The sequence below is a fragment of the Monodon monoceros genome, unplaced genomic scaffold (genome assembly GCF_005190385.1).
Source record: "Monodon monoceros isolate NGI ecotype Baffin Bay Population unplaced genomic scaffold, NGI_Narwhal_1 Super_Scaffold_12, whole genome shotgun sequence".
NCBI classification, from domain to species: domain Eukaryota; kingdom Metazoa; phylum Chordata; class Mammalia; order Artiodactyla; family Monodontidae; genus Monodon; species Monodon monoceros.
Window position 1 is genome coordinate 167946816 of NW_021703768.1, and position 13939 is coordinate 167960754.

At 50.4% G+C, this 13939-nt stretch overlaps 1 protein-coding gene across 1 annotated transcript; it reads left to right on the forward strand.

The window, feature by feature from the left end:
- Positions 1-4447: 4447 nt before the first annotated feature.
- Positions 4448-8876, forward strand: NXNL1 (nucleoredoxin like 1). Its single transcript, XM_029217942.1, has 2 exons — positions 4448-5721; positions 8501-8876. The coding sequence occupies exons 1-2, from the start codon at positions 5396-5398 to the stop codon at positions 8829-8831; spliced, it is 657 nt and encodes a 218-aa protein (XP_029073775.1). The 5' UTR covers positions 4448-5395; the 3' UTR covers positions 8832-8876.
- Positions 8877-13939: the final 5063 nt, after the last annotated feature.

Here is a 13939-nt window from a genome sequence, read left to right on the forward strand (position 1 = left end):
TTGGGTGGCCTTGGGCAGGTCACCTCTCCCCTCAGCACACTGGTCGCCCTCTGGGTGGTAACGCCCACCTCCCGCGCGCTGTTTAGAAAGGCTCACAAGGGGCTTCTGGTCTGGAGAGTGAGCAGGCACACAGTAGGTGGGGGGCACAGAATGATGGGTATCTCCCTTCCCCGGCTGACCACATGGGTCTGCAGGCCACAGCAAAGGGAGTTCTTGGAACTTTCTGGAAGAACAAGAGGGATGAAGCACACGTTGATATAAAATAACCGGAAGATCAAAGCATGGGAATCGCACTATCAGAAGAACATGAGCGCCGTGTGGGAGGGAGCCATTTCTCTGCGCCAAATTCAAGTGCCCACTACAGTAGGGGTATTAGTTTATTGGGGCTGCCATAACAAAGTACCACAAACTGAGTAGCTTAAAATAACAGAAATGTATTGTCTCTCAGTTCTTCCTGAAGCCAGGAGTCAGAAATCAAAGTGTCAACAGGCTCATACCCTCTGAAAGTTCCAGCGACCCTTCCCTGCCTCTTCCAACTTCCGGTGGCTCCAGGCGTTCCTTGACTTCTGGCCATATCACTCCTATCTCTGCCTCTATCTTCACATGGCCTTCTCCCTGTGTGTCTGTGTCCTCTCCTCTTCTGCCTCTTATAAGAACACTTGTCATTGGATTTAGGACCTACCTAGATAATCCAGGATCATCTCATCTTGAGATCCTTAATTTAATTACATCTGCAAAGACTCTTTTCCAGATAAGGTCACAGTCACAGGTTCTGGGGGTTAGGGCTTGGATATATCTCTTTAAGGGCCACCAGTCAACCCAATATAAGCAGGGTGACCAGTTACAGCGGTGATTCTCAACTAGGGGGCAATCCTGCTCCTTTGGACACTTGGTGACACCTGGAGACATTTTTTTTTTTTTTGCGGCACGCGGGCCTCTCACTGTTGTGGCCTCTCCCGTTGCAGAGCACAGGCTCCGGACGCGCAGGCTCAGCAGCCATGGCTCACGGGCCCAGCCGCTCCGCGGCATGTGGGATCTTCCCGGACCAGGGCACGAACCCGTGTCCCCTGCATCGGCAGGCGGACTCTCAACCACTGCGCCACCAGGGAAGCCCAAGACATTTTTAATTGTTACAACGTGGGACCGGGTGTGGTGGGGATAGGGGTGTTATGGCATCTAGTGAGTAGAGGCTAGGGATGCTGCTAAATGTCCTACAATGTTCAGGACAGCCCCACACCACAGAGAATGACCTGGCCCCAACTGCATGGGGGCTACAGTTTGGAAATTCTGGGATAGTTGAAAGGCCCAGTTAAGTTGGAATGGACTCTGCAGCCTGACAGGCATCATTTGCTGGGTGACTTCTCCCAGGCTCTGTGCTCCACCTGCAAAAGGGAGTAAAACCATATACGTCTTGTAGGGCTGTTCTGAGCACACAAGGCTGGCACCTATGTTGACCTGAAAAATAAAAGTTATTTTACCAGCAAAGATGGGTTTATGGGGAAATAGCATGGAATTACAATTCAGGACAAGCAACCTACAGCGAAAACCATAGACAAGTCCAACAACAACAATGACAACAAAAAGGAGAGGAACATTATTTTATAAAGAAAAAGGAGGGGGTGCTTCTCTGGTGGCGCAGTGGTTAAGAATCCACCTGCCAATGCAGGGGACATGGGTTCGAGCCCTGGTCCGGGAATATCCCATATGCCGCGGAGCAACGAAGCCCATGTGCCACAACTACTGAGCCTGCAGTCTAGAGCCCATGAGCCACAACTACTGAGCCCGTGTGCCTAGAGCCTGTGCTCCACAACAAAAGAAGCCCACCCAACGCAACGAAGAGTAGCCCCCACTCGCTGCAACTAGAGAAAGCCCGCACACAGCAACGAAGACCCGACGCAGCCAAAAATAAATAAAAATTAAAATAAAAATTTACTTAAAAAGAAAAAGGAGGAAGTTGAGAGGCACTGTTTGGAAGGAAAATCCACTGGAGAAAAGTGAGTGTTCAGGGTGATGAGAGTTTCTCATTGGCTGAGTTCCTGGGGTAGTTGATTTCTTGTAGGAGATTCAATGTACATCCTTTCTTTTGGTGCCTGTAATTGGTGATTCCTTCCTATTGATGATTCTTCTGTTGGGGCCTGTAATTGACAGTTCTTCCTGTAATTGACCTTGAGTAATACTGCATGAGAGCTCCCCCTCTGGCCTCCCAACTCCATTTTTGTGAGGTTTCCCTTTATTTTCATACCTTGTAAACATCTTAGAAGAGTTCTCCATTGTTGAGATAATTTTGCTCTCAGTAATCTCTTGAATTCACAATAAGTTGGGACTTCCCAAGGTTCTGGCAGAGAGAGGAAAATCTAACCAGGAAATTTTAAAGGGAATTGAAACCGCACACCTCAGATGGGACTCCAACCCACAATCTCTGGCAGATGGGACTTGAACCCACAATCTCCCAGCTGAAACTTCACGCCTGGTCTCAGGGCTTACTGAAGTTCCAATTCTTGTGTCTTGGTGCAGAGAGAATTCAACGAGAGGCAAAGTGATAGGTAAGAAGTGGGGTGGGGTTTTTTTTGGCTGCGCCAGTCTTAGCTGCGGCATGAGAACGTGGACTTCTTAGTTGCGGCATCCATGTGGGATCTAGTTCCCCGACCAGGGATCGAACCCAGGCCCCCAGCGTTGGGAGTGCAGAGTCTTACCCACTCCGCACCACCAGGGAAGTGCCAAGAAGTGGATTTAATACTATAGGACTCTTGTGAAGGATACAAGCCGGCAGGCAAGGGAGCTCTGCTGTCCTGAGAACAAAGGTGGCTACATTTTCATAATCAAAGAAAAAGTAGGTAGGGAAGAAGACCCCCTTCTTCCTCATTCTTGGGTAGATGTCAAGGCTTACCTCATCAGCTCCTCCTTTAAGCTTGTATGGTCTAATTGGGACTGTCATAGCGCTACTTAAATCATATGTATTGGGTTGGCCAAAAATTTGGTTCGGGTCTTTCCATAGCCTCTTACAGAAAAACCCGAACGAACTTTTTGGCCAATCCAATATATTAGTAAAAAGGTGATAACATATACTAAAATATGCTAATTTATCTCAGGTTTCAGTATAATGTCACCTTTCCCCTAGTTTATTTCACCTTTCCCCCATATTCCTCTGTAAGCTACTGAGCCGGCATGCAGTTTTTCAGGGCAGGTTATCTTACAGACCTCACAATGCCAAATGCAGGTCTTGTATCCATTTTTTCCGTGGTAGTGGCCCGAGTAAGTGTTTAGTTTCAAAATGTTCTGATTTATCTGCCAGATGACCTGGGCATTTCCTGGTTGATGTCTAGTTTACGGTGACCTCCTGAAGTCCTTCTCTATCTTCCCCTAGTGGGATTTCTAGCTGTGTAAGTATCTTACTCTATCCCTATCAGAATGAAAGGTAGACCCATCAGGGATGGGCCCAGTCACAAAGCCTTGACAAGGTAGGTTAAACTCTTGAGAATGAGGATTTTGTGGTTTTCTTTTTAATTTTTTAAAGCCAATACTAAGTTTCTTTCTGGCTCTCACATCTCCCCAGGTCCAGAAAAGTCCTCAAGACCTGGTGTTCTGGTTACCTATTGCTGTATAACAAATCACCCCCAAACTGAGTGGCTTCATCCAAGGCTAAGCAACTATTTCTCAGGATCCCATGGGTTGCCTGTGAGACAGGCTGGGACCTGGGACCTGGGACCCTTTGCTGCAGTGCTTGCACCTGGGCAAAAGTCTCCTCAAGCAACAAAATATGAATACAAAGAAACTATGAGGGACTAAAAAGAACTACTTGCACGCACAGTTAGGGCAAGCTATGGACAAGATACAAAAAGACCAAAAAACCCCAACTGCCGCTTCTGAAGAGCTGGGAGCAAAAGCGGGGTGCTGCGCATGCCCCCCGTACACACCACCACCAAAGGGGTGGGCAAACCACCAAAGCCGCCCCTCCGACCCAACCCCTGGACACACCCCTCCCCTCACCCCATATAAGGAACCAGCTCGCCCCCACTTCAGCAAGCAAGCCAGCGAGGGACACTGTTCCTGGTTCTGCAAGTAGGGGCCTGCAGCAGGGGCCCCAGTAAAGCCTTGCCTGAACTTCTTGTCTGGCCTCTGATCAATTTCTGTTGATTAAGGAGGCCAAGAACCCTGGTCAGTAACACCTGGGCGTCCCTCTGCTGGTCTCACCTGGCACAGTCACTGTGCTACATTCTGTCAGTGGCTGGGCTGGAAGATCACACATGTGGCAGTTGGCTGGGCACCTAGCTCTCTTCCATGTGGCCTCTCAACCAATAGGCTAGAACGGGTCGCGGGCCAAATCCTGCTCACTGCGGGCTAAGAATGGTTTTTACATTTTTCAGCGGTTGAAAACAAAATCGAAAGATTGATGTCTCACGACATATGAAATTCAAATTTCAGTGTCTGTACATAGAGTTTTATTGGAGCCCAGACACACAAATTAATTTACATATTGTCTAGAGATGCTTTTGCACAATAAGAGAATTCAACGTTGTAGCAGAATTCTGTGGCCTAAAATGTCAAAAATATTTACTCCCTGGCCCTTTACATAGAAAGTTTGCCAACCTCTGGGCTAGATCAGCTTCCTTGCATGGGGCGTCTGGAGGCCACATTCCAAAAGAGTGAAAGTGGGAGGTGAGAATAAGGCTTATCCTGCGAACTCACACCTTCCACCACATTCTATCAGTCAAAGCAAGTTAGGAGCCAGCCTGGCTTCAAGGAGAGGAGAACTAGTTCCCAGCGCTTGGTGGGAGAGGGCCACAAAATACCGTGACCATGATTTTCACCCTTACTCACCGTGGAATCTTAAGGTGGGCTGTTTAGACAGGATTCAGGAGGGCGAAGGGAAGAAAAAAAAGTTTATTCTTATTAATTTCTAACCGGAATTTAGCCTGTTTTCTCATGTCCTATCAAAGCAAGTATTGGCCAGCTCTGTGACTTTGTCACCCATGTAAATCAAAGATAATTTCACAGGACATCCTGGTCATGGCAGGCAGACACCTTGAAATATCATTTATGCTCATCTCGACTTAGAAAGCGCTGTTATTAATTAGTTGAGCCCTGTGGTTTAGGATTACCGAATGCATTCATGAAGAGGCACGTATCTTTTTACATCACAATTTAACAAAATATTTTCACACCAGTATGTCAGCCTGTTTTTTTAATGCCTTAGCAGCTGTCTGCTGAGACAGGCCCATGAGCAGCTGACCCCCTGCCCTCAGAGGCAGCAAAGAATCAGGTCGAGGTTAGGCAGATTAGTGAGGTTCTAAACTGGCCTCCTAAAAATTCCTAATCCTGGGACAGCAGCCAGTCAGCAGGCTCGGGGTCACACAAGGTCCTTGCGCCCTGTCCCCAGCACCCAGCCAGGGTTGCCATGGCCTGCCTGTTCTCTGGCCGTGTCCTGATCCGAAACAACAGTGACCAGGATGAGTTGGACACAGAGGCTGAGCTTAGCCGCCGGCTGGAAAACCGACTGGTGCTGCTATTCTTTGGTGCCGGCTCGTGCCCGAAGTGCCAGGCCTTTGCACCCATCCTCAGGGACTTCTTTGTGCGGCTCACGGATGAGTTCTATGTGTTGCGGGCAGCCCAGCTGGCTCTGGTGTACGTGTCCCAGGACTCGACAGAGGAGCAGCAGGACCTGTTCCTCAGGGACATGCCCAAGAAGTGGCTCTTCTTGCCCTTCGAGGATGACCTGAGGAGGTGAGGTGAGAGGAGAGGTCAGGGAGGGCTTCCTGGAGGAGGGGCTGTTTCTGCTGAAAGTGAAGTATTTGTTTACTGAGGTATCTGTTCCATCTGAAGTTGATGAGCACCCTCTGTAGGCCAATCAGAACAGAGAACTGGGGGGAGGGGCAGGGGAGGGGTACATATGCCCATTTCCATCCAGCTCCCTGGGGAGTTTACAACCTGGGAAGGGGGGAGCACAAACGTGAAACAAAGACTCAAACACTCAGATAAATACATGATAAAGAACTGCAGTAGTTCCCAAGGACAAAGGGAGGATGTCATGTGGAAATATCATGGGGAGACCTTGCTGAGATTTGGGGGTCAGGGGATGCTTCCCAGAGGAAATGGCTTTAAAGAGAGACACCCCACCACCACCACCAAGGACAAGGAGGATAGGAGGGTAAAGAGTGAGGAAAGGGAAGGGTTTCCAGGCAGAGGACGTAACCCAGACAAAGGCTCGGAGGATTTCAGGGAAAAAACAGCCAATTCAGGGAACAGTCATACCAGGAGTAAGAAGGCAGCATGTGGAGCAGCGCCCCAAATGCCACCTAATGAGCATGGATGTGATCCTCAGAGTAGCTGGGAGCCATGGAGGGCACTGGAGCTGAGAGAGAGAGATGGTTGAGTTCCAGCTGTCCAAGGAGCTGCCCAATAAACAGTGTGATCGTTTGTGGCTATTTGCAAACTTTCCCCTTTTCAACAGTGAGACTTTCATTCTTTTTATTTATTTACTTTATAAATTTATTTCTATTTTACTTACTTATTTTTGGCTGTGTTGGGTTTTTGTGGCTGTGCACGGGTTTTCTCTAGCTGCGGCGAGCAGGTGGCTACTCTTCGTTTTAGTGCCCGGGCTTCTCATTGCGGTGGCTTCTCTTGTTGCGGAGCACGGGCTCTAGGCACGTGGGCTTCAGTAGTTGTGGCTCGCAGGCTCTAGAGCACAGGCTCAGTAGTCGTGGCGCACGGGCTTAGTTGCTCCGCGGCATATGGGATCTTCTCGGACCTAGGGCTTGAACCCGTGTCCCCTGCATTGGTAGGCGGATTCTTAACCACTGCGCCACCAGGGAAGTCCCTCATTCTTTTTAAACCCCAATTTTTTACTATGAAAAGTTTCCTGCAAGCCGTGTGGCATGGCCAAAGGAAAAATAAAAGAAAAATTTCAAAGATGCCAAAAAGTTGGAAGGAGCACACAATGAAACCCTTGGGCATTTTTGCCATTTGCTTTATCTCCATGCACGTGGAGTTTGTGCTGAACCATTTCAAAGTGAGTTGCAGACTTTGTGCCATTTTACTGATGTCATCAATTTTGTTACAAAACTTAGAAGTTTCAGGTTATGGAGACCTTCATCCCCACCCAACATTATCAGAGTTGGCACACTTGCTCACTCCCACAGCCTTCTGCAGCTGAGGAGGTTCTTTTCCCCAAATGGTGAACATTTCCCTCCCCTGGGGGAAGAAATGCCAGCTGTAAGGGGATCATAGCCAAACATTGACCTTGTTTGAGGCAGGGTCCTCTCCACAAAGCCTTCACCCAGGCAAGTATCCAGACAGAGTGAGCGAGTCCCCACCCCCTACCCCTCCCACACACAGGGTTGCCAGATAAAATACAGGACACCCAGTTGAATATAAATTTCATGTAAACAATGAAGAATTTTTGAGTATAACTGTGTCCCACGTGATGCAGGGACATACTTATAAAAAGTTATTTGTTGTTTACATGAAGTTCAAATTCATTCACACAGGGTGTCCTGTATTTCTAGTTGCTATGTCTGGCAACCTACTCCTGTGGGATTTTGCAAGTATCAATACTATGTGTCTCTGTAAGGAGGCCTGGAAAAGGGCCACCCAAGAACCCCATGGGTGGAAGTTAAGAATCATGGGTGATGGGACCAGTCTGGTAGCCTACTTGACTCCATGATGACCGTGTGGGGCTTTGGCCTAGATGGGAGAATTGGTCTGGGGGTCTCCTGTGGATGGCTTTTCACTGGCCCTCTCTCATACAGAAAACAAAATCAAAAACTCCTTACCATGGCCCTGCAGGGCCTTTATGATCAGTGCTGCACTCCAATCTCCCTCTGACCTTCAGGCTTTTGCACCGGCTGTGCACCCTGCATGGGAAAACTTTCCCCAGTTCTCCCCTTCCTCTTCCTGTAGATTTCAGCTCCAGGGTCACCTCCTTAAAGAGGTCCTCTCTGACCATAAGTCCTTTACTCAGTTTAGTATCTCTTTATGGAATCTGTCAGTGTTTATTCATTCATCCCACACACATTTCCTGAGCATCTACTCTGTGCCCGGCACTGTTTCGGGCACTGGGGACACTCGTGAATAGGGACAGAAATCTGTGCCCTAGTGAAGCTACTTTCTATTGTGGGAGAAAATGACAAACAGGAGAAATAAACTATGCCGTGTGTTGGATGCTGAGAGCCGCGCATCAGCAGAGAGAAAGAGAGGCGTTGAGATTTAAGGTTAGGTGTCTGCAGCATACAGGGTCTTAATCCGCAGATGTCTGGAGAGAGTGCTCCAGGCGGAGGACATGGCCAGTGCAAAGGCCCTGCGGTGGGAGCATGTCTGGGGTGTTGGAGCCAAAGCCCGGAGGCCAGTGTGGCCTGGCCTGTTCTGGTTCCTGGGCATCCCCAGAGGCCGGCATGGGACAGTGCACACAGAAGGCGCTCAGTAAGTACTGGGAGGAGGGATGTGGGGCTCCACAGCATAGGGTCAAGGACGAGGGTCCGACCGGACTGACCCGCCCGCCCCGCAGGGACCTCGGGCGCCGGTTCTCCGTGGAGCGCCTGCCGGCGGTCGTGGTGCTCAAGCCGAGTGGGGATGTGCTCACGCTCGACGCGGCCGACGAGATCCGGCGCCTGGGCCCCGCCTGCTTCGCCAACTGGCAAGAGGCGTCTGAGGTGCTGGACCGCAGCTTCCTGCTGCCAGAGGACCTGGACGACGCCGCGCCGCGGAGCCTCACCGAACCACTGCGCCGCCGCAAGTACAGAGTGGACCCGGCTGCGCGGGGCGTACGAGGCCGGGGTAGAGGGGGCGACCCCGGGCAGGAGGGCGGGGCCGAGGGCGGGTCAGTGGGGCTGTTCTGACCCCTGGAGGGGTGGACCGGACTGCGGGGGTTCCATGATGAAACCCCCGAGGAGGGCGGGGGTGGGGCTGGGGCGGAAGTGGGCTGTTCTGATCCCTTTGGTGGGAGAGAACAGACAGGGGCGGGTCTATGAGGAGTCCTTCCCCCTCCCCTAGGGTGGGCGGGGCTAGGGGGTGGGGGTCTGCTCTGAACCCTCCGGTAGGACAGAACAGGCAGACAGGGGCGAGTCTGTGATAAGCCCTCATCCCACCCCCACACCCCGACCTCCCGGTAGTGGGCGGGACCGGGGGGCTGTTTTGAGGCCCCATGGTGGAAGGCTGACGGTTAGAGCAAGCAGAGTCTCTAATGAGCCCCAGCGGGACTGGAAGTGGGGTCGGGGTGAAGGGAGGGGACCATTCTGAGTTCAGGCCAGGAGGAGGGAGGGGACGTAGCGTCAGGCCGGAGCCGCGGGCTGGGGAGGCGGTCTGTATTCTGAGCCCAGCCCGAAGAGCAGAGGGGCGGTGAGGGTGGAGCTGCTCTGAGCTCCCCGGATGCAGAGTAAAGGCCGAGAAGTGGGGAGCAGGAAGGGTCTTTTTTGCGGCCCACCCTCCACACCCTCAGGATTCAGCGGGGGCGAGGGGCTGTGTAATGAGATGGCGGGGGAGAAGCAGGGCGGGACCTGAGGTAGTTCGGACGCCCCACCCCCGCCACAGGTGGAGGGTGAGACCTAGCGCAGGGCCGATGACGGAGGTTTCTGTGTGAGGCCTCCCTCCCCCACCCCCCCCCCCCCCACGAGGACCTGGCAGGCCCAGGACCTGTCTTGGTTCTCCAGCGGCCGGGGTGGTGAAGCAGGGAGAGCTTTTCAAGGGCCTCTAGAAATATTTTTAAGACTTGGAGAGGAGGGGTGGTTACAAGTTCCAAAATGGGAAAATGCAAACCAAAATCAAATGATGGTGCTGAGAACGCTCGGCCCACCGGGCACTAAATGGCGTTGTTCACACGCTTCATGCGCAAAACTACAGCAATCCTTTAACAACAGATTTGTAGTTTGCACGGGATGCAGTTCAATATTTGGTGTTGTGTGCGCTGGGTCCAGGACCTTCAGCGAGGGCTCAGAGTCTCCCTGTCCCTGGTGAACCCTGGGGATTCACGAGGAGACAGCAGAATATAGAAATCAAAAACCCTAGTCTGGAGCCCCTTCCCGGCTGTGTGACTGTAGGACAGTCACCTCCCCTTTCTACGCCTCCTTTCTTTCCTCTGGAAAATGACAGTAAGGCAAGGTCCTACCTGGCAGGTCAGCCAAGGACCCAGAGCCGGAGCTCGCTCCGCGCATGAACCTCTTCATTTTGCCTCTGGCGCCGCCTGGCGGCGAGATGGGGAGGTGCGTCCTCGGGGCGGGGCCAAACATGCAAATGAGGTGCAGTCCACACCTGTTCCCAGTCTCCGGAAAGGGTGTGCTAGGAGGGCGGTGCGACTCCGGGATTTGGGAGGCCCTGGAGGCCTAGGGACTGGACAAGTGCCTCATTTCTTGCTCACCCCTAACCCCCAATCTCCAGGTGAGGAAATTGAGGCTCAGGTCGGTGATGCCACCTGCTCTGGTTCCAGACACATCTTGCCCTTCATTGACCTTAATTAGGCCTATCTGTGAAATGGTTGTGTTAAACCCTGTGAGATAATGGCTCTTAAATTCTTAGGTCGCTGGCTCACCGACAGCCTTTAAAAGAAGTTAAAAAACATCCTTCCCGAGAGCAAACCACAGGACACACATCCCATCCATATCTTTACTATTATTTCAGCCAGCACGGAATGAGAGTGGCCAGGTTTTGCCCCCTGGGCAGTGAGGTAGGGAAGTCCGCTCCCTGTCCTGTCAGGCTGTGTGATGTGGGCAGGTCACTGGCCGTCTCTGAGTCTCCCTCCTGGTAGATAGGGATCAAACCTCCCATCCCCATCTCTACTCCTGCTTGTCACAGCTAAGGTGAGGAAGGGACAGCTTGGCGTCTGGCCAAGGCAGACAAGATCACTCTCAGAGTGTCACCTACAGAGTGTTGCCAACTTGCAGGGTTAAATTTCCAAATTGAAACCAGACACCCCCAAACCAGAGAATCACCCCCATATTCAAAGGGAGTGCCAGGTTGTGGTATCTGTGACACTACCCCCCAGCCTCCATCAAATAATTGTGAAGTCTAAGAGAGGGCTGTAATGACCTTTGGCCATTGCATAGAATTGCCCCTTTATTTGGCTGGTTTAGCGTGTGTTTTCACCTCCTCCCCAGAAGGGCAAGCTTGACCTGCCTTTGTCACCACTGGGTCCCCAGAGCCAGGGGGGCACGGGTCCCCATCAATGTTCTTCGAATGAATAAATGCCACTATCTTACATCTGTGTATCCCCAACACCCAGAACAGAGCAAGGACTCTGTTCCAAACAAATCACTGAGCCCCAGCTATCCCAATGTGAGACGTTTTCTTACCTGTAAAACATGGAAAATTCACTCTAACTTTGGCAATGATGAAAAAGGCTGGGTGTGTTGGGCCAAAGCCTGGTGAATAAATGAATGAATAAACCGATTCCTGTTATAGATGAGGAGGCCCAGAGAGGTTAAGGGATTTACCCAAAGCCACACAGCAAAGGAAGAAGCCATCTGTTGCTGAAGGGTCACCCTGCTCTCTCCCCTGGGGTCATTTTACCCATCAGGCACTGGGCTGAGGCCTCAAGGCCCACAAACTTTTCCCAAAAGACCCCAAAATTTTGAAACCTGAAAAAAATGGCTCCCCAAATTAGAGAAGAGACCTGGAAATTCAAAACCAGTGGGATCTATAACATTTCTGTGAAGCAATATAAAGCAGTGGGTGGGAGCTAGGCTGTCTGTGTTTGCTGCGTGACCTAGGGAGTTACTTAACCTCTCTGTGTCTCAGTTTCCTCATCTGTAAAGCCTAGGTGATGACTATGCTGTCTTTCAGGCCCAAATGCATTAAGACAGAGATGGCTTGCAGGAGGCCATGTCGACCTCATTCACTCTTATATTCTGGATCTATCAGGAATGTGTTAACTTTGAAACCATTTTCAGTTTTGATATTTCAAACTTTGCAAGAATTACAGAGCAGGAGTACAAAGCGATCCGTTCACTCATGCATGCAACAAGCATTTATTAAGGGCCTACTGTGTGCGAGGTGCAGACCCAGACACAAAGGGGACACAGCAGTGGACATTTGAAGCAGACATTCTGCGGTCTGGAGCAGCCACCCATCCCCCACTACCGGGCCACACATAGTGGGAAAATGCACATGGTGCGCTGCCAGAGATGTAAAGTGCTACAGGAAAGCAAGAAGACAAACAATCCAAATGAGCGAAGGATATGAAGAGACATTTCTCCAAAGAAGATACACAAATAGCCAACAAGGGCATGAAAAGACACCCTACTTCAGTGGTTATTATGGAAATGCAAATCGAAATTGCAATGAGATACCCATTCACACCCTGTAGAATGGTTACAAAAAAAAAAACCAAAAAAACAAAAAACAGAAAATAACAAGTGTTGGAAGGGAAATGAAGAAATTGGAAGCCTGGTGCACTACTGGTGGGAATGTAAAATGGTGCAACCGTTGTGGAAAACAGGCAGTTCCCCAATAAGTTAAATAGAGAGTTACCATATAACCCAGCCATTCCACTCTAGGTATAGACCCAAAAGAAATGAAAACAGGACTCAAACAAATCGTTGTATGTGCATGTTCTTAGCAGCACTATTCACAATCGACAAAAGGTGGAAATAACCCAAATGTCCATCAAAAGATGAATGAGTAAAGTAAATGTGGTCCACCCATACAATGAAATGCTATTCAGCCATAAAAAAGGAATGAAGCATGGGCATATATACACTACCAAACATAAAATAGAAAGCTAGTGGGAAGCAGCCGCATAGCACAGGGAGATCAGCTAGGAGCTTTGCGACCACCTAGAGTGGTGGGGTAGGGAGGGTGGGAGGGAGGGAGATGCAAGAGGGAAGGGGACATTTGTGTATGTATAACTGATTCACTTTGTTATAAAGCAGAAACTGACACACCATTGTAAAGCAATTATACTCTAATAAAGATGCTAAAAAAAAAAAAAAAGGAATGAAGCTCTGACACGTGCTACAACATGGATGAGCCTTAAAAACCTTACGCTCAGGGAAAGAAGCCAGACACAAAAGGCCACATATTGTCTGGTTTTGTTTATATGAAATGTCCAGAAAAGACAAATCCATAGAGACAGACAGTAGATTGATTTGTGGTTACCAGGGGCTGAGAGGGGGGAATGGGAAGTGACTGCTAATAGGGGAGGGGGGGAATGGAAATTCCAGAACTAGATAGAGGTGATGGTTGCACAACGTTGTGTATGTACTAAATACCACTGAATTGTTCACTTTCTAATGGTTAATTTTTTTTTTTTTTTTTTTTTTGCGGTACGAGGGCCTCTCACTGTTGTGGCCTCTCCCGTTGCGGAGCACAGGCTCCGGACGCGCAGGCTCAGCGGCCATGGCTCACGGGCCCAGCCGCTCCGCGGCACGTGGGATCTTCCCGGACCGGGGCACGAACCGTGTCCCCTGCATCGGCAGGCGGACTCTCAACCCCTGCGCCACTAGGGAAGCCCCTCTAATGGTTAATTTTATGTCGTGTAAATTTCACCTCAATTTTTAAAACTTAAAAATAAATAAATAATATCCCCCAAAATGTGCCGTGGGAAGAACAAAGGCTAGCAGCGAAGGACAGGTGTGCTGCTTGGGGAGGGGGTGCAGGAGGGCCTCTCTGAGGTGGCTGACGTTTCTGAAAACCTTGAAAGAAGGTGAGCAGAGGGGACATTCCAGCCAATTGCCGGATCCAGGGGTAGAGACCACATATCAGAGCGAATTATTTAAAAATTCGTTCAAGTTTCTTTTCCTTCTTAAAAGACAGCAATGAAACAGGTGCTTGGGGCAGCGGGAGGGGAAAATGGGGCACTTGAATGAGTTTATGGATCTGTGAGGCTCTCTGGATCCCGCCACGACGCCCTTATCCCACGTGGGACAGCCTCCGCCCCTTCTTCGCCCCGCCCCCCGCAGGCCCCGCCCCTCCAGAACTCTGAGGCCAGGAGCTGTCGCTCACAGAGAAAGAAAAG